Below are 20639 nucleotides of genomic sequence, written 5' to 3'. Positions count from 1 at the left end.
ATCTAACACCCAGAGGTTGATTGGACCCTGTTTCCACTCAAATAGTGGGAATCCCAGATTGATGGTACGTTGCCTTAGATGTCACAGGTGCCAGTTCCTGCGTGTCAGTTCCTCCCAGTGTTTGATTCCTTGAAGACCTGTTGAAGGGGTCCTTTCTCCCCCCGGTGGAGGTGTCCACACAGGGAGGCCAAGCTGCCTCCCTGGCACACTCAGTGGTTCACGTCACCCGGGCTGATCAGGGCCCCCCGCGTGGGTGTCCAGAGGGTTGGCAGCAACTACCAGGTGCGTCTGAGCTGCTTTCTCCTTGGGTGGTCTTGCTTCCTGGTCAGGGAACCAAAAATGTTGCAGGAAGATGAACCAATGAAGAAAAAGAACACCCAAACACCGTGTTTATAAGAGGAAGGGCTTTATTTCAGCCAGCGGAGCAAATGGCAAAGAAGAATTCAAAATGGCTGCACTCCCAATTGGGCTTTTTAATTCCTAAAAAAACCTAGTGCTTTTTTCTTTTAACACTAAATGCTCCTTATGATTATTTAAAGCCATTCTTGTATTTAGATTTGTAAGCATGACTTGTGTTTACTTATTTGATATAAACTAGGCTTTCATAAGAAATTCTGGATTGTGCCTAAACAAGTTCAATCCTTTGGAACATATTTCTTCCTTATCAAAACAATTTTTTTTGCAAATCTGTCTTTTGTAAGAGGGAGCAGGAAACCACATAAAGTGTTGACTGATGAGGGCTCACATATGAAAACCCAGGGGAGCTGGGTACAGTGGCTCTTGCCTGCAATCCCAGTCTTTGGCAGGCTGAGGTGGGAGGATTGCTTGAGGCTAGGGGTTGAAGACAAGCTTGGGCAATACAGCAAGATCCCCTCTCTACAAAAAATAAAAAAATTAGCCAGGCGTGGTGATGTGTGCCTGTAGTCCCAGCTACTCAGGAAGTTAACACATGAGGCTTGCTTGAACCAGAAATTTCAGGGTGTAGTGAGCTATGATCATGCCACTGTACTGCAGCCTGGGTAACAGAGCGAGACCCTGTCTCTTAAAAATAAACAAAATTAAAAATTATAAATCAAACAAGCATCCCTGGAGAGCTTGCCACCAACCACATGGAACAGTATATTTCTTTCTTTTTTTGTTTTTTTTTGAGACAGAGTCTCACTATGTTGCCCTTGGTAGAGTGCTGTGGCATCACAGCTCACAGCAACTTCCAACTCTTTTTTTATTATTATTTTTATTGTTAAATCATAGCTGTGTACATTAGTGCAATCGCCTGTACCCATTCTAAGATGCACCATAGATGTGGCCCCACCCATTACCCTCCCTCCACCAAAACCTCCCTCCTCCCTTCCCCTTCCTTGGCCCTTTCCCCATAGTCTTGCGCTATAGTTGGGTTATAGTCTTCATGTGAAAGCTATAATTTAGCTTCATAGTAGGGCTGAGTACGTTGGATACTTTTTCTTCCATTCCTGAGATACTTCGCTAAGAAGAATATGTTCCAGCTCCATCCATGTAAACATGAAAAGGTAAAGTCTCCATCTTTCTTTAAGGCTGCATAGTATTCCCTGGTATACATGTACCACAATTTGCTAGTCCATCCATGGGTCGATGGGCACTTGGGCTTCTTCCATGACTTAGCAATTATGAATTGGGCTGCAATAAACATTTTGGTACAGATGTCTTTGTTATATTGTGACTTTTGGTCTTCTGTGTATAAACCTAGCAAAGGAATTATAGGATCGAATGGCAGGTCTATTTTTAGGTCTCTAAGTATTCTCCAAACATCCTTCCAGAAGGAACGTATTAGTGGGCATTCCCACCAGCAGTGTAGAAGTGTGCCCTTTCCTCCACATCCATGCCAACATTTCTGGTTTTGGGATTTTGTTATGTGGGCTACTCTTACTGGGGTTAGGTGATATCTCAGAGTAGTTTTGATTTGCATTTCTCTGATGATTAAGGATGATGAGCTTTTTTTCATGTGTTTGTAGATTTTGCGTCGGTCTTCTTTAGAGAAGTTTCTCTTTAAGTCCCTTGCCCACCCTGAGATGGGGTCACGTGTTCTTTTCTTGTTAATAAATTTGAGTTCTCTGTGGATTCTGGTTATTAGACCTTTATTGGAGGTATAACCTGCAAATATTTTGTCCCATTCTGAGGGCTGTCTGCTTGCTTTACTCACAATGTTCTTGGCTGTGCAGAAGCTTTTTAGTTTGATCAGGTCCCAGTAGTGTATTTTTGATACTGCTTCAATTGCCTGGGGAGTCCTCCTCATAAAATATTCACCCAGGCCGATTCCTTCAAGAGTTTTCCCTGCACTTTCTTCAAGTATTTTTATAGTTTCATGTCTTAAGTTTAAATCTTTTATCCAGTGAGAGTCTATCTTAGTTAATGGTGAAAGGTGTGGGTTCAGTTTCAATTTTCTACAGGTTGCCAGCCAGTTTATCCAGCACCATTTGTTAAATAGGGAATCTTTTCCCCACTGCATGTTTTTAATTGGCTTGTCAAAGATCAAATAACGGTAAGTAGCTACATCCATCTCTTGGTTCTCTATTCTGTTCCAGACATCTACTTCTCTGCTTTTGTGCCAGTACCATGCTGTTTTGATCACTATGGATTTATAGTACAGTCTCAGGTCTGGTAGTGTGATTCCTCCTGCTTTGTTTTTATTGCTCAGTAATGTTTTGGCTATTCGAGGTTTTTTCTGATTCCATATAAAACAAAGTATTATTTTTTCAAGATCTTTAAAGTATGGCAATGGAACTTTAATAGGAATTGCATTAAAATTATATATTGCTTTGGGCAGTATGGACATTTTAACAATGTTGATTCTTCCCAGCCCTGAGCATGGTATGTTTTTCCATTTGTTAACATCTTCGGCTATTTCTTTTTTTAGAGTTTCATAGTTCTCTTTGTAGAGATCTTTCACGTCCTTTGTTAGGTATACTCCCAAATATTTCATCTTCTTTGGCACTACTGTGAAAGGAATAGAGTCCTTGACTTTGTTCGGCTTGGGTATTGTTGGTATATATAAAGGCTACAGATTTATGGGTGTTGATTTTGTAGCCTGAGACATTGCTATTTTCGTTGATCACTTCTAAAAGTTTTGTAGTAGAATCCCTAGTGTTTTCCAGATACACGTTCATATCATCTGCGAAGAGTGAAAGTTTGATCTCTCTGACCCTATGTGGATACCCTTGATCGCCTTTTCTTCCCTAATTGCAATGGCTAAAACTTCCATTACAATGTTAAAGAGCAATGGAGACAATGGGCAACCTTGCCTGGTTCCTGATCTAAGTGGAAATGATTTCAATTTAACTCCATTCAATATGATATTGGCTGTGGGTTTGCTGTAGATGGCCTCTATTAGTTTAAGAAATGTCCCTTCTATACCAATTTTCTTTTTTTTTTTTTTTGAAGGTTAATGTACACTCTTTATTGAGTCCACCAATGTATTAGGAGATATGGTAATAATAAATGGTACTTTTATATCCTTTTAACCAAAAATATAACAAATATTTACATTCAGTAAAAATACAAAAAGCATATAGAGGCATTGTCTTTCTAAAAGACGTAAGTTTAAGAGGTATCAAAAAATAGGAGACAAACATCGCTTGTTACAGAATACCTTACAATCAATGAATTGTGCAGTATAATTGCTATTTGGTTATTATAACTGTGCAGTTTTGCTTTTGTCTTTTTCTGATAAGCTTACATGTTTCAGTTTTAAAAGATCAACTGCATTCTGTATATCAAAAATAAAAGAGACCTAAAAAATGCACAAACAAAGATGAAGATGAAATGGTTCAAGTTTAAATTTGAAAATGTACTATGATAGCCGGGCGTTGTGGCGGGCGCCTGTAGTCCCAGCTGCTCGGGAGGCTGAGGCAAGAGAATCGCATAAGCCCATGAGTTAAGAGGTTGCTGTGAGCCGTGTGACGCCATGGCACTCTACCCGAGGGCGGTACAGTGAGACTCTGTCTCTACAAAAAAAAAAAAAAAAAAGGAAAATGTACTATGAAACTTTTCTGAAGATTTATTCCTTTTTTCTAGCCTTTTAGGTTTTGCTAAAATAATACATAAACTTTAACTTCACATTTTTTAGAAACTTAGAGTAACAAACATTGTTTTAAGTATACTAGGAAATTATTTTCTCCTCCCTTTTATGTAGAAGGGAAGAATACTTTATAAAAATTAGGCTTGTTCTTAAAAATCTCCAAGATTATAGTCACATTTTAAACCTGGGAGAGAGTCTTGAGTATACCAATTTTCTTAAGTGCTCTGATCATGAAGGGATGCTGGATGTTATCAAAAGCTTTTTCTGCATCAATTGAAAGAATCATATGGTCTTTATTTTTAAGTTTGTTTATGTGTTGAATTACATTTATAGATTTACGTATATTGAACCAGCCTTGAAACCCTGGGATAAATCCGACTTGGTCATGGTGTATAATTTTTTTGATGTGTTGTTGGATTCTGTTTGTTAGGATCTCATTGAGTATTTTAGCATCTATATTCATTAGTAATATTGGTCTATAATTTTCTTTTCTTGTTGGTTCTTTCCCTGGTTTGGGGATCAAGGTGATGTTTGCTTCGTAGAATGTGCTGGGTAATATTCCTTCTTTTTTTATATTTTGGAAGAGGTTTAGTAGTATAGGTACTAGTTCTTCTTTAAAGGTTTGGTAGAATTCTGACGTAAAGCCATCTGGTCCTGGGCTTTTCTTTTTAGGGAGATTTTGTATAGTTGATGCTATTTCAGAACTTGATATAGGCCTGTTCAACATTTCCACTTTGTTCTGGCTAAGTCTTGGTAGGTGGCGTGCTTCCAGGTATTGGTCGATTTCTTTCAGATTTTCATATTTGTGAGAGTAGAGTTTCTTGTAGTATTCGTTAAGGATTTTTTGAATTTCTGAGGGGTCTGTTGTTATTTCATCATTACCATTTCTGATTGATGAAATTAGAGATTTTACTCTTTTTTTTCCTGGTTAGGTTGGCCAAAGGTTTATCTATTTTATTGATCTTTTCAAAAAACCAGCTTTTGGATTTATTGATCTGTTGTATAATTCTTTTGTTTTCAATTTCATTTCGCTCTGCTCTGATTTTGTTTATTTCTTTTCTTCTGCTGGGTTTGGTGTTGGAGTGTTCTTCCTTCTCCAGTTGCTTGAGATGTCCCATTAAGTTATTAACTTCCTCTCTTTCTGTTTTCTTGAGGAAGGCTTGCAGTGCTATAAATTTCCCTCTTAGGACTGCCTTTGCAGTATCCCAGAGGTTCTGGTAATTCATGTCTTGATTGTTGTTTAGTTCCAAAAATTTGGTGATTTCCTTCTTAATCTCGTCTATAACCCATCTGTCCTTCAGCATAAGGTTGTTTAGCTTCCATGTTCTTGTATGGGTATGCAGGTTCCTGTTGTTATTGAGTTCAACTTTTATTCCATGATGGTCTGAGAAGATGCAAGGAATAATTTCTATTTTTTTAAATTTGCTGAGGTTATATTTGTGGCCTAGGATGTGGTCGATTTTGGAGTATGTTCCGTGGGCTGATGAGAAGAATGTGTATTAAGTTTTCTTGGGACGAAATGTTCTGTAGATATCTGTTAAGTCCAGATGTTGAATGGTTGAGTTTAAATCTAAAATTTCTTTGCTTAGCTTCTTTTTGGAGGATCTATCCAGGACTGCTAAAGGGGTGTTAAAATCTCCAACTACTAGGGAAGTGGAGGAAATCGAGTTGCTCATGTCTGTTAGAGTTTCTATTATAAATTGAGGTGCGTTGTGGTTGGGTGCATAAATATTAATAATTGAGATCTCATCATATTGAGTATTACCTTTAACAAATATGAAGTGTCCATCCTTATCCTTAATTATTTGGATGGTTTAAAGCCTATTGCGTCTGTGAACAGGATTGCAACGCCTGCTTTTTACTGCTTTCCATTTGCCTTGGAATATAGATGACCATCCCTTCACCTTGAGTCTATATGTCTTTTAATGTAAGATGCGATTGTTCTATGCAGCAGATATCTGGCTTGAGCTTTTGTATCCAGTCAGCCAACCTGTGCCTCTTTAGAGGACAATTGTAACCATTCACATTAATTGAGAGTATTGATAAGCCTTTCGAGAGACCGGTGGACATTTTTAATCCTTTTGCGACTGTGGAAGTTGGAATTTGATAAATAATTTTTTGGGTGGGTTTACTTTTGTGGTGGTGAATTATGCTGGTCTTTATGGAGGATAGGTCTAAGAATGTCCTGGACAGCTGGTTTAGTTGTGGCAAATTTCTTCAACATGTGAATGTTGTTGAAGTATTTAATTTCTCTGTCATAAATGAAGCTCAGTTTAGCTGGGTACAGGATCCTAGGTTGAAAGTTATTTTGTTTTAGGAGAAAAAGTCGATGACCATCCTCTTCTAGCTTGAAAGGTTTCAGCAGAGAGATCTGCAGTTATTCTGATATTCTTCCCCTTGTAGGTAATGGTTTTCTTTCGTCTGGCAGCTTTCAGAATTTTCTCCTTCATATTAACTTTAGTGAAATTGATTATGATGTGTCTAGGGGATGTCTTATTTGGGTTGAGTCATGCTGGAGTTCTGAAACTGTCTGCTATCTGAATTTCAGAATCTCTTGGTGTGTCTGGAAAGTTCTCCTTCATAATCTCATGGAGAAGAGACTCTGTGCCTTGTGAAGCCACTTCATCACTTTTGGAGATCGCTATAAGACGAATATTGGTTTTCTTCAAATTATCCGAGAGCTCTCTGAGAGAGTGGTCTGTTTTTGCTCTCCATTTCTCTTCTTCTTTGAGGGTTTAGGAGCATTCGAAAGCTTTGTCTTCAATGTCAGAAATCCTTTCTTCTGCTTGCTCCATTCTGTTACTGAGGGATTTTACTGTGTTTCTCAGATCTTTGAGGGATGCAACTTCTTGTCTCAATGTGTCGAAATCCTTGGTCATTTGGTCTTTGAATCCATTGAATTCTTGAGATAACTTTTGGAATTCTAATTCGATCTTATTTACTATCCAGATCCTGAATTCAATTTCTGACATCTCAGCTATTTGTTTGTGCATGGGGTCTTGTGCTGTTTCTGCCCCATTGATCTTTGCGGGAGTTGATCTACTCTGATTATTCATATTGCCAGAGTTTTTCTATTGATTTCGCCTTATGACTGTTTTTCACCGTTGCCTCTGGCTGTCCTCAGAGTTGGGGAGGTGTCTCTCCAAGATTAGACCCCAGCGGGATCACTCTATTGTTGCTGGATCTTTGTAGGGAGTGACCCTGTGTAGTTCCTCTGGGCTGCTCTAGCTAGGGAGTTCTGGTTGTGGAAGCAGCTCCGGTTTGTGACACACCCGGATCCAGCAACAGGACTGGGGGTGTTGCGCACGGTTCTGGGAGTGCCAGGTGCCCAGTGACTTTGGCACAGAGAGCCCAAGGCTCCAGCAGTCTCTGGCCAGGTGAAGAGCTCTGCACAGAGGCAGGGAGGGCTCCAAAGGGCACGCAGCTACCAGAGTCCCTGTCCAGATGAACGGGCTAGTGTGGAAGCTGGGAGGACACAGGAGGGAGAACGCAAGGTTGCGTGGCTCCCGCAGTTCCTGGTCAGGGAATGCGGAGGCCCGGTGGGTGCAGGTCACAGGTCGGGGGTTGCTGCACAGCTCTTATGGAGGTCTGGGTGGTGCCAAGCCCAGGAGTTTGAGGTTGCTATGAGCTGTGACGTCACGGCACTCTACCCAGGGCAACAGCCCAAGCTTGGCTCCAGTGTGCCAAAACCATCTCACTCTGCCCCTAAGGATTAGGGCTGTAAGGCAGCTCAGTCCCCGCCTTTAGCTGCTCAGTCAGTAGGTTACTTTGACCTGCCCAATCCTTGCTCTGAAACCCTGGGGGCAGAGCTTGCCGGGGCAGTTCTTTCACAATGGCTTCCTGCACCCAGCTCAGTGGCTCAGTCTGGGTCCCCAGACAATGCCCAAAGTTCTCCACACTCCTGCTCAAGCTCTCCCCAAGGCAGTTCAACTGAGTGCCAAGTCCAAGAACACCGAAACAGTTCACAGGTAAGGCCTTTCCGGTTTGTAGTCTAACTGCTACTTGTACTTATGGTTGCCAGCGTGATTAGGTCGATCAAACACACGCAACCACTTGCCAGTTTTCCACTGTTTTTGTTCTCCTCTTGGGGTCCAGAAGTCCCTTGCTGGCTCCCTGTATCCTCAAAGGGATGATTATAGGCAGATCCCACGGGCCAGAGATGGCCTGGAGTCTTGTCTCCTCAGACTCGCTGTTCCCAGTTGCAGGGAAGCTGTTACTCGGCCACCATCTTTAATCCATCTCCCTCCAACTCTTGAGCTCAAGTAATTCTCTTGCCTCAGCCTCCCAAGTGGCTGGGACTACAGGCGCCTGCTACAACACCTGGCTATTTTTTGTTGAAATTATTGTTGTTTAGTTGGCTGGGGCTGGGTTTGAACTCACCACCCTTGGTGTGTGGGGATGGCACTGTAACCACTGTGCTATGGGTGCTGATCCTTTTTTTTTTTTTTTAATTGTTGGGGATTCGTGGAGGGTTCAAGATACCAGGTTACCTGATTGCATTTGTTAGGTAAAGTCCCTCTTATAATTGCATCTTGCCCCCAAAAGGTGTGTCACACACTTAGACCCTACCCCCCCTCCTTCCCTCTCTCTGTTCTTCCCTTTTCCCACTCCCCTCCCTCCTTCCCTCTGTCTGCTAGAATTGTGTAAAAATATAAAAATAATATAAAAAATTATGATATAAACTTTATAAAAAAAAATTTGTACTTTAGTTTTGTATGAAAATAGCCAATCTGCTTCAAGTATGCGTGCAACTAGTTTAGTGCTTTAGCCTGTACTCGCAATAAATTATTTCTATTTTTTTTCTTTTTTAGAAAATTTTTACTACTGGAGATGTCAACAAAGATGGAAAGCTGGATTTTGAAGAATTTATGAAGTACCTTAAAGACCATGAGAAGAAAATGAAATTGGCATTTAAGAGTTTAGACAAAAATAATGATGGTGTGTCTTTCTTTTCTATTCATTCCCAGCTATGTGGAAGTACTTTTCAAGCTTCCAAGAGTCTAAAACAATGCATATTTAGTCTCTCTTTTTGAGATGATAATTATTACTTGTGTTAGTATTTGTTTTTCATATTGTTAGCAATATGAATTTTGTGTACAGTGAATAAAACTTCAATATAGCTTTGCCTACAGAATTATAAAACTGTGGGTAGGGCCTGTTGTAAAAGGTTAATTGTGGAACATTATGTTGATTTCATTAAAGCTATGGGTTAAAAGTAATAAGTATGTTCTCTGGCCTTCTGGGGAAGAGATTTATTTTTGTATATAGGCATAAGTATTGTGTATTATAAAATTTAAGAAGATTTCAAGTTATCTTGTGTTTGATAGTCATTCTGAAGAATTAATTTAGAGAAGATACTATTTGATACTGAAAATTAGAAAAAATTAGCATATTATCATTTAAGTATGTACCTTTTGATTGGGATTTTGGTTTCTCTATTCAAATGAATAGTTTGGAATTTGTCTCAAAGTTTGGAGTTTGTTTTCTGTTGCTATAACAGAATACCACAAACTGAGTAATTTATAAAGAAAGGAAATTTATTTCTTAACAGTCCTGGAGGTGGGGAAGTTCAAAGTTGGGGGGGGGTGCATCTGGTGAGGGCCTTTTAATTATGTCGTAACACCCTGGGAGGCATCACAGGGTGAGACAGAGCAAGTGTGCTGCTTCAGATCTCTCTTCCTCTTCTATAAAGCCACCAGTCCCACAATGAGAGCTCCACTCTGACAACCTTATCTAATCCTAATTACCTCCAAAAGGCCCCCATCTCCAAACACATCAATATGTAAATTCAGAGATAGGTTTCTAACACATACAACCTGTAGTAGAGTTAGAGTTCCAGTTAGGGAGGGCAAATAGTAAGGCCATGGTGGAAGAAAGGGAGTCATGAAGTCTTCGTTACCAAGGGCGACCTCTTACAGGAAGAGGGAATTTGTAACAATTTAATACAGCCCCAAACCCCTCCCTGTGTATGATTAGTCAGGGCTAGTCCATTGACAGACTCATTATTCAAGAAACAAGTGAAGTAGATGGAGAGAAAATAGGGTTCATCTCAGTGGTTGGCAAACTTTTTTGTAAAAGTTCAGGTAATATTTTGGCTTTGTGGGCTATGCAGCCTCAGTGGTAGATATCATCTCTGCCGTGGTACCTCAAAAGCAGCCATGGACGTGTAAATGAATGAGCATGGCAGTGTTTCAATAAAATTTTATTTAGAAAGTCAGTCAACAGGTCTTATTTGACCTAAGGATTATAGTTTGCAAGCTCTTGGTTTATAATGAATATGAACTAAAGTTAAATTCAAAGCAAGTTTTTTTCAAACATACAAACAACTAAATCCTTTGAGTGATTTTGATGATTATTGAAGTCTAATTCTCAGCTAGGAAGATTTGAGTTTGTGGTGGAGAGTCATATAATAGTTTTGGAACATTTGTTGCCTCTAATAACTTTGTTTTATATGCCTCCAAGTCTAGCCTTAGTCTAATCTTTGAGCAAAATTCACTTCTTGCAATCAGCTTTCCTTCTTCCCTGCAAACTTCTGTCCCAGCTTGGACCCTCCACAGTTGAGTCACAGAGATAAGAATTGTCTGTACACTGTTAGCACAGGCAGTGGCTGGGAGATGGAGCTACCTCAGAATTAACTGCCACATAATTAGAGGTTGATCATCTCAGTACAGAAGGTGTGTGCACATCAACTGTCCCTTTCAGAAAATTCTCAGTGAACCAGAGGAGATAATCAAAGTTGAATTTTTAATGATACACTTGTAGCAAATGTAGACAGTGTCCCTTTAATTTAACTTGTTTGTATATTTTGAAACAATTTCTCATTATAGAGTCCTATTTTTATTTATCAGACTTCTTTGAAGCAAAGCATTTACAGTTGATCCTCACTCACAGATTCCGTATTTGTGAATTTGCCTACTTAACCCAAAAAGGCACCCCAAAATGTATACTTGCAGTGCTTTCCCTGACATTCATGGCTTTGCACAGAGGAGTGCAAATTTGAGTTGTTCAGCACGCAGGTTCCTAGCTGAGGACAACACTGCCTTCTTGTTTCAGCGGTCGTTCTGTAAATAAGTGACCTTTTCAAGGTCTATTTTGTGCCTCTCCCTTTTTGCAGTTTTGTACTTCTTATTAGTAAATTTTTCTCTTTAATGCATTCCCCTAATGCTGAAGTGCTGTCTAGTGCTCCTAAGCACAAGAAAGCCATGTGTGCTTAACGGAGAAAATGCCTGAAAATAAGCTTCCCCCTGAGTGCAACATTAGTGAATCAGTAAGTAGTAAACATTAAATGAGGAGTCCTTGAACAGAAACACACACAAGACAAATTTACATATTGATCAGTTGATAAAAATGTGATAAAAGGCTCCCAGGAACCTAACCCGGTATTTCCTGTAGGAGCAATGGGTTGGTATCTGCTAATTCAGCATTGCAGTGACTTTATAGAACGTGACTGCTGTGAATTATGAGAACTGGCTGTATCTTTTAAAGAGTGCAGTTCTAAAGGAGAATATTCAGAGTGGTATTTGAAGAATTTCCTTGCTAACAAATATCGCCTCTAACTCTCTTGCATCGCCTGGAGTCTCCTGCTGCTCCCGTCCCTCTCTCCAGGCTGTTGCTCTCTCCTTCTCTGGGACTAAGTCCCTCCTTTCACCACTAACTGGCAGTAATTTTTATCTTCCTCTTTTCCTAGAGAAGACTGCGGTTAGGGAAGTGCTGCACTGGCACCAGACCCTCCCCTGACCTGTGTTTTGCTTCATCCTGTATCATATGTGTTAGATTCTCCTGAGCCTGTCAGCTGAGCCAGGGAAAGGCAGTAAGGCTTGTGTTCATCGTGTGTATTTTCTGTTTTCTCTTTCTTCCTCTCTTCTGATTGTTTTCCTTCTGTCTATAAACATGCTCTTGTTTCCCAAATACTAAAGTTTCTCTCTCATTATCCTTCTATCCTTGCTCTCTTTATTTTCATTGCCAGATTTCTAGAAGAATCGTCCACAGTAATATAATAAGACTTTATGCATAGTAAATGTTTAGCCATTTATTTGATTGTGGAAATAGGTACTTTTAAAATGAGTACACGATAGATTAATTGAATTTCTCTCAGAGTTAGAGTACACGTGTCTTGATTTGAATCTTAGTTCTCCTGCTCCTTAATTACATTACTTGTAAGGTCACTGGGGCCCCTGGTCTCCTTTTCAGAGGGAATTATTATTTCTCTACAAGGCGTTTATAATTACCGAGTTAAAAAAATTGTATGTATACTTGCTTAATGTATTTGTTAAATTTTGAATATTAATATTATATCTAAGCAAATCTATAACTTGGCTAAATGAATAATTTTGCCTTAATCAATGAGTTCAAAGCTTTCCCTTAAACTAGAAATTTTTCTAAGGTCTTTGTCAATTCTGAGCCTGAGTTTATGCCCTATTCGTTCTTTTAAAGGAAAAATTGAAGCTGCAGAAATTGTCCAGTCTCTCCAGATACTAGGTCTAACTATTTCTGAAAAACAAGCGGAGTTGATTCTTCAAAGGTAAAGCTCTTCATCTGATTGGCAGTTGTTTTTGACTTTGATTTTCATATCCTGTGTTTGAGATCTGCGTTGGCAAGTGTGGCTTTAAAACATCTTCTGGCATGTCCCCATTCTTCACGCATATCTTCCCCCTTTCTCCCTTTTCATTTTGTATATGCATATAAATATGTGTGTGTGTGTGTGTGTGTATGCTGTGTGTGTGTGTATATATATATATGTTTCCCATTCCTATGCTATAAAAATATAGCAAAGCATATTTGAAGCAAAGCATTTACAGTTGATCCTCATTACTCACAGATTCCATATTTGTAAATTTGTCTACTCACTAAAATTTAACCTATTTAACCCTAACCCTAATCCTAACCCCTTAACCCCATTAGGAAACCCTAACTAATAGGGTTAGGGTTAGGGGTTAGGGTTAGGGTTGTAGAAATATAGCATAGGAATGGGAAATGTAATCTCAGATTGGACTTTTTCTTGCAAATCCAGTGGAATGGCAGTAATATTTTAAAGCTCTAGATAAGAGATTTCACCTGTTTTATTTTTTCTTGTTTGGGTTCTAAAGTGACAGTAGAACTTGTTTCAAAATAAGGAGTCTAGCAGACACATCAAGTTACTTAACCTGCATGTGACTGGATAAGAGAGAAATCCCCAAGCTGTCCTGACGTACAAAGAAGTACTTATTTAAACTTTCAGAAAACAAATGCCAGTTTGAACCTTCTTGTCCACGGCAATCATTTCAGTTACTTAGTCAGTCAGACCTTGACAGATTTAATGCTTTATTTTACAGAATAGAGCAGTAACCTGTGTAATCCAGGTGCTCTGAAATATTTGACTGCCATAAACCCAATGGAAGGAACAATTTTTTATGGTAATAGAAAACAGGAAAGGCTGATTACGTTATATTAAGATTCTTTTATTTTTTTTATTAAATCATAACTTTGTACACTGATGCCTTTATGGGGTTCAGTGTATTGCTTTGGTATACACTTTTTTTTTTTTTTTTTTTTTGGAGACAGAGCCTCAAGCTGTCGCCCTGGGTAGAGTGCGATGGCATCACAGCTCACAGCAACCTCCAACTCCTGGGCTTAAGTGCTTCTCTTGCCTCAGCCTCCCAACTAGCTGGGACTACAGGCGCCCGCCACAACACCTGGCTATTTTTTTGGTTGTAGTTGTTATTGTTATTTGGCGGGCCTGGGCTGGATTCAAATCCGCCAGCTCAGGTGTATGTGGCTGCCACCTTAGCCACTTGAGCTACAGGTGCCAAGCCTGCTTTGATATACAATGTGAAATGCTTACATTGAACTAAGTAACACATCCATCACAATTATACTCATTTCTTAATAGTTTCGAAATGTACCATTGCATCATGCACATTAGGTGAGGTCTCCCCAAATCCCCTCCTCCTCCTCCCATGTCCTTCCCTCCCCGTCCTCTTACCTTCTACTTTCTGGACTGTAGTTATGTTTTGCATTCATAGGAATGTATAGGTGATTATATATTGATTTCATGGTAGTATTGAGTACATCGGATACTTTTTTTTCCATTCTTCAGATACTTTACTAAGAAGAATATGTTCCAACTTCATCTAGGTAAACATAAAAGATGTGAAGTCTCCATCTTTTTTATGGCTGCATAGTATTCCATGGTGTACTTATGCCATAATTTGTTAATCCATTCATGGGTCAATAGGCACTTGGGCTGTTTCCATGTTTTAGCAATTAGGAATTGGGCTGCAGTAAACATTCTGGTGCAAGTATCTTTGTTGTAAAATAATTTTGGATCATCTGAGTATATACCTAGTAGAAGAATTGCAGGATCAACTGGTAGGTTTACTTTTAGTTCCTTGAGTTATATTAATATTCTTGTGAATGTCTTTAGTCTTTACATTATCTAACAAATTTCTTCTAAATGGCTTTATTATTGAATTTATCTTCTTTTATATCTACCACATTAACATTTCTCTTTTCTGTCTGTTCAGAATTTTTTTTATAAACAGCTACTCAGTAGGAAGGCGCAAAGTTTAAAGGCTGAGCACAGACAGTTACTTTTGTTAGTACTGGGTGAGAAGGGCTTTCCTAAGGAAATAAAAACCTAAAACATGAAAAGGAGACATACAGAATTTTGACAGCGAAAGAGGCAACATATAATATTCTGCTTCTAAAGTCACATTCTTCCAGAGAACCAAGGATTTCCCCTTGGTTCTTAAACCAGAAATAACGTTCCCATATTTTTCCTTTGATAGCATTAGGAATAATGCAAATTCCAAGCCCAAGTTCAGAATAGACTAAGATGTATTAGTCAGCTGGGCTGCCATAACAAAAATACCCAATAGTGGAATTGCTGGATCATATGGTAGTTCTTTTTTTTTTTTTTTTTCTTTTTTTGAGATTTGACATTTTTATTAGCTTATGTAGGCAGACAAATTGAGGGTTAATGTTAGAGTTGCATTATACTTTCTGAAAATCTATAAATAGCTGGAAGTCCTTTGTCACTACTTTTTTTTTTTTATTAAATCATAGCTGTGTACATTAATGAGATCAGAGTGGGGCATCATACACTGGTTTTATAGACCGTTTGACACATTTTCATCATAGTGGTTAACATAGCCTTCCTGACATTTTCTTAGTTATTGTGTTAAGACATTTACATTCTACATTTACTAAGTTTCACATATACCCTTGTAAGATGCACCGCAGGTGTAATCCCACCAATCACCCTCCCACCTCTCCCCAACCCCCTCCCTCCCCTCCCTTTTCTTAGGTTATAACTGGGTTATAGCTTTCATGTGAAAGCCATACATTAGTTTCATAGTAGGGCTGAGTACATTGGATACTTTTTCTTCCATTCTTGAGATACTTTACTAAGAAGAATATGTTCCAGCTCCATCCGTGTAAACATGAAAGAAGTAAAGTCTCCATCTTTCTTTAAGGCTGCATAATATTCCATGGTGTCATATACCACAATTTATTAATCCATTTGTGGATCGATGGGCACTTGGGCTTTTTCTATGACTTAGCAAATATGGTAGTTCTATTTTTATTTTTTTAAGGTCCTCCTTACTGTTTTCCATATGTCCATACTGATTTACTTTCCCATCAACAGTGTGGAAGGGTTCCTTTTTCTCCACATCCTCACCAACACTTGTTATTGTTTGTCTTTTTCATAGTAGCCATTCTAACAGGTGTGAGATGATATATCATTGTGATTCTTATTTGCAATTTCCTTATAAGTGATATTGAGCATTTTTTCATAAACCTACTGTCCATTTGTATGTCTTCTTTGCAAAAATGTCTATTCAAGCCCTTAGCCCATTTTTTTAATCAGTATTTGTTTTCTTGCTGTTGAGTTGTTTTGTATTCCTTATATATATATTTAGAATATTAACCCCTTATCAAATGTATACCTTGCAGATCTTTTTCCTCATTCTGTTTATTTTTAGCTTGTTTTTTTTTAGTTGCCTATGCTTAAGGTGTCATATCCAGAAAATCATTGTCAAGTCCAGTGTCATGGAGATTTTCATGTTTACTTTTAGTTGCCTACGCTTAAGATGTCATATCCAGAGAATCATTGTCAAGTCCAATGTCATGGAGATTTTCTTCTAGTAGTTTTATAGTTTGGGGTCTTACATTTAAGTCTTTAATCCAATTTTAGTTGATTTTTTTTTTTTTTTTGAGACAGAGTCTCACTTTGTCACCCCTCATAGAGTGTCGTGGCCTCATAGCTCACAGTAACCTCAGATCTTGGGCTCAAGTGATTCTCTTGCCTCAGCCTCCCACATAGCTGGGGCTATAGGCACTCATCACAATGCCTGGCTAGTTTTAGAGACCTGGTCTTGCTCTAGTTCAGGCTGGTTTTGAACTTGTGAGGTTAGGCTATCTGCCCGCCTCGGCCTCCCACCACACCTGGCCTTATTTGATTTTTTATATATGAGATAGGTGTATTATTTTATTCTTCTGCAGGTGAATATTCAGTTTTTCCAATACTGTCTATTGAAGAGACTGTCCTTTTCCCATTGTATCTTCTTGGCCCCTTTGTCAAAAATCAGTTGGCTTTAAATGTGTGGATTTATTTTTGGGATGTCTGTTCTTTTCCATTGGACTATGTATATGTTGTTATACCTTGCTGTTTAGGTTAGTATATTTTGCTGATAGTTTGAAGTCAGACAATGTGGGGCCTCCAGCTTTGTTTTTGCTCAACATTGCTTTGTCTATGTAGGTTTTTTTTTTAATGGTTTGATAAGGATTTTAGTATTGTTTTTCTATTTCTGTGAAGAATGTCATTGATATTTTGGTAGAGCATTAAATTGTAAGTATCTCTGGGTACTGTTGACATCAACAATATTAATTCTTGCAATCAATGAACATGGAAAGACTAGGTGTGGTGGCTCACATCTGTAATCCTACCAGTCTGGAAGGCCAATGCAGGTGGATTGCCTGAGCTCACAGGTTCCAGACTAGCCTGAGCAAGAGCGAGCGTCTCTAAAAATAGCCACGTGTTGTGGTGGGTATCTGTAGTCCCAGGTACTTGGGAGGCTGAGGCAAGAGAATCACTTGAGCTCAAGAGTTTGAGATTACTGTGAGCTATGATGTCACAGCACTCTACTGAGGGTGACAAACTTAGATTCTGTCTCAAAAAAAAAATGAACATATATTTTCATATATTTTTGTCTTCACATATTTTCATTTATTTGTGTCTTCTTCAATTTCTTATCAGTGTTTTGTAGTTTTCCTTATAGAGATCTTTCACATCCTTGGTTAAATTTATTCTTAAGTATTATATTGTTTTTTTTGTAGCTAGTATAAATGAAATAGTTGTCTTGATTTCATTTTTAGTTAGTCCTCTGTTAGCATATAGAAACAGTGCTCATATTTGTATGTTGATTTTGTATCCAGCAACTTTACTGAGTTCATTTATTAGTTCTATCAGTTTTTTTTGTAGAGTCTTTAAGAGTTTTGGGTATATAAGATATGTCATTTGCAAACAGGAACAATTTAACTTCTTCCATTTCAATTTGTATCCCTTTTCTTTCTTTGTCTTGTCTAATTTCTCTGGCTAGGAATTCCAGTACTGTGTTGAATAGACGTGCCAAGATTGGGTATCCTTGCTTTGTTCTTGATCTTCAAGGAAAAGCTTTCAGGTTTTTTGCCATTGAAGATATTAACTGTGGAGTTGTCCTATATGGCCTTTATTATGTTGAGGTACATTGTTTCCATACCTAATTTGTTTAGTTTTTTTAAATGAAGGAATGTTGAATTTTATCAAATGCTTTTTCTCATCTATTAACATGATTATGTGGTTTTTGTCTTTCATCATGTTAATGTGATGTGACATTTATTGATTTATGTATATTGAAAATTCCTTGCATCATTGGGGTGAATCCCACTTCTTGTGATGACTCATTTTTTTAATGTGTTTTTGAATTTGGTCTGCTAGTATTTTGTTGAAGATTTATGCTCATGAGGGACAATGGCCTATAGTTTTCTTTTTTTTGTTGTATGCATCTGTGTTAGGGGTCTCCAAGACCCTTGAGCTGTTCAATAGACCTATCCAATTCACTCAGCAGAACTAGCAAATTTGGCTAAGTTAAAGTGAAAGTAAAGTAAAGCGGGAGTGAGAATAAAGCAGCTGGGACTCCAATGCAGCAGAAAAAGAATATAGTTTATTTAAAGGAAGGCATAGAGGCTGGGCCCAGTGGTTCACGTCTATAATCCTAGAACTCTGGGAGGCCAAGGCGGGGGTATTGTTTGAGCTCAGGAGTTCAAGACCAGCCTGAGCAAGAGTGAGACCCCATCTCTAAAAATACCTGGTCTTTGTAGGAGGCACCTGTAGTTCTAGCTGCTCGGGAGGCTGAGGCAAGAGGATCGCTTGAGCCCAAGAATTTGAGGTTGTTGTGAGCTATGATGCCATGACACTCTGCTGAGGGCAATAAAGTGAGACTCTGTGTTAATAAATAAATAAATAAATAAACCAAAGCAAAGTAAAGCATAGGTAAGTATAGACTTTTCCAGAGGAATTGGAAAAGGATCCCCCTGGCAAGTGAGAGGAGACACCACATGAAGGCAGTACAGAAGTATCAGTATCTTATCTTAATTCCCCCTGTAAGTATTTCATTGGTTCCCCCTAGGTCTTTAGGATTCTTGTCTCCTTCTTATTGGTCACAGATAAACTTAGTTGCCACATGTGCCCATGTTTCCTACTCTTTTTAGCCATAATTGCTGCCTGTTATTTTCCTGACAGTTGTATGGTGGTATCTCTTAGTCTTGGGATGTTTGTGACATTTACTGTGCATCCTGTTCTGTGACTGGGACTATTGCTCCACTTTGTGTCACAAGCTGAAACTGCATGTGTGGAGAATAGGACATACTCAGTGAATTGAGTCACAAGGTTCTCGAAACTCATTGTTTGTTGCAGGGTCCTTTTTAACTTTCTTGTCTAGGAGGCTAGACTTTTCTCCTGCTTCCCTGTAGCCCCTTTCTTCCCTAAACAGTCTGCCTTTTGGTATTAGGGTAATGCTAACCTTGTGAAATGAGTTTGGAGGTATTCTCTCCCCTTCAGTTTTATGGAAGAGTTTTAGAAGAATTGGCATTAAGTCATCTTTAAGTGTTTGCTACAGTTGAGCAATAAAGCCATCAGGTGTTGGGCTTTCTTTGATGTGAAACTATTTATTATTGATTTAATCTCCTTACTCACTATTGGTTTGTTCAGATTACCTATTTCTTCGTAATTCAGTCTTGGTAGGTTGTGTGTGTCAAGGAATTTGTACATTTCTTCTGGGTTATCCAATTTGTTATTCATAATATTCACCATGCTTCTTTGTATTTCTCATGCACCAGTTGTAATGTCTCCTGTTTCATTTCTGATTTTGAGTCTTCTCTCTTTTTTTCTCAGTCTAGCTAAAGGTTTGTTGATTCTGTTTAACTTTCAAAATAACTGTTATCATTATTGATCTCTTTGTCTTTCTAGTCTGTGTTTCACTTACTTCTCCTTGGATCTTTATTATAGTAGAACCTACATAGTGACTACCTCCTTAAGTTGACCTGATTTTCACAAACCATACCACATGTATGTATCAGTACAGTAGACCCACTTTTTTATGTTGAGCACCTCTGTATGTTGACCAGTTTGTTATAGTCCCTTGGGTGGTCAACATACTGTATATCACTCCTTCTACTAACTTAGGGCTTCCTTTGTTCTTGTTTTTTTTAATTCCTTGAGGTGTATTGTTAGATTCTTTTTGATTCTCTTTGTTAGATTCTTTTTCTCATGTAGTCTATTTATTTATGTATTGCTATTTACTTATTTATTGTAAATAATATAAACTTTCTATAAACTTTCCACTTAGAACTGCTTTTACTATATCCTGTGGGTTTTGGTATTTGTATTTTCATTTCCTTTCATCTCAAGAAATCTTTAATTTTTTTTCTTTTAATTTATTCATTGCCCCACTGATTGTTTGGAAGCATGTTGTTTAATTTCCATGTACTTGTATTTGTGAATTTTCGGAAGTTCCTCCTGTTATTGATTTCTGGTTTTAGACCATTGTGGTCAGAAAAGATATTTGATATAATTTCAGTTTTCTTAAATTTTTTAAGACTTGTTTTGTGGCCTAATATATATTCTATCCTGAAGGATGTTCCATGTGTAATTAAGAAGAATCTGTATTCTGTTGCTGTTGGATGGTATGTTCTGTATATGTTGTTAGGTCCATTTGGTCTATAGGGTAGTTTAAGTCTGATATTTCTTATTGCTTTTCTGTCTGGATGACTTGTCTATTGCTAAATGTGGAATGTTGAAGTCCCCTACTATTACTGTATTGCATATTCATATTTGGTTTATAAATTTAAATGTCTACAATTGGGTTTATATGTTTGCAAAAAATAATAGTTATTTTATAATAATTTGTTAAGGGATATGTGATATAAAATGATATAAATTATGACATCAAAAATTAAGAATGTGGAGGCAGGTATGGAGTAAAAATGCTTTTATATAATTTATCATTATATCTTTTTGACAAATTAACCCCTTTATGATTATAAAATGACCTTTATTTTTTACAGTTTT

At 38.1% G+C, this 20639-nt stretch overlaps 1 protein-coding gene across 1 annotated transcript in view; it reads left to right on the top strand.

The window, feature by feature from the left end:
• Nucleotides 1–20639, top strand: part of LOC128586495 (calcium-binding mitochondrial carrier protein SCaMC-1) — a 53570-nt gene that overhangs the window by 10288 nt on the left and 22643 nt on the right. The window contains exons 2-3 of the mRNA XM_053592304.1: nt 8863–8989; nt 12485–12572. Coding sequence (XP_053448279.1) covers nt 8863–8989; nt 12485–12572 — 215 coding nt within the window. The remainder of the gene's footprint in view (nt 1–8862; nt 8990–12484; nt 12573–20639) is intronic.

This window comes from Nycticebus coucang, chromosome 5 (genome assembly GCF_027406575.1).
Source record: "Nycticebus coucang isolate mNycCou1 chromosome 5, mNycCou1.pri, whole genome shotgun sequence".
NCBI lineage: Eukaryota > Metazoa > Chordata > Mammalia > Primates > Lorisidae > Nycticebus > Nycticebus coucang.
Note: the sequence above shows the minus strand (reverse complement) of the source record. Positions and strands in the feature narration are given on the sequence as shown.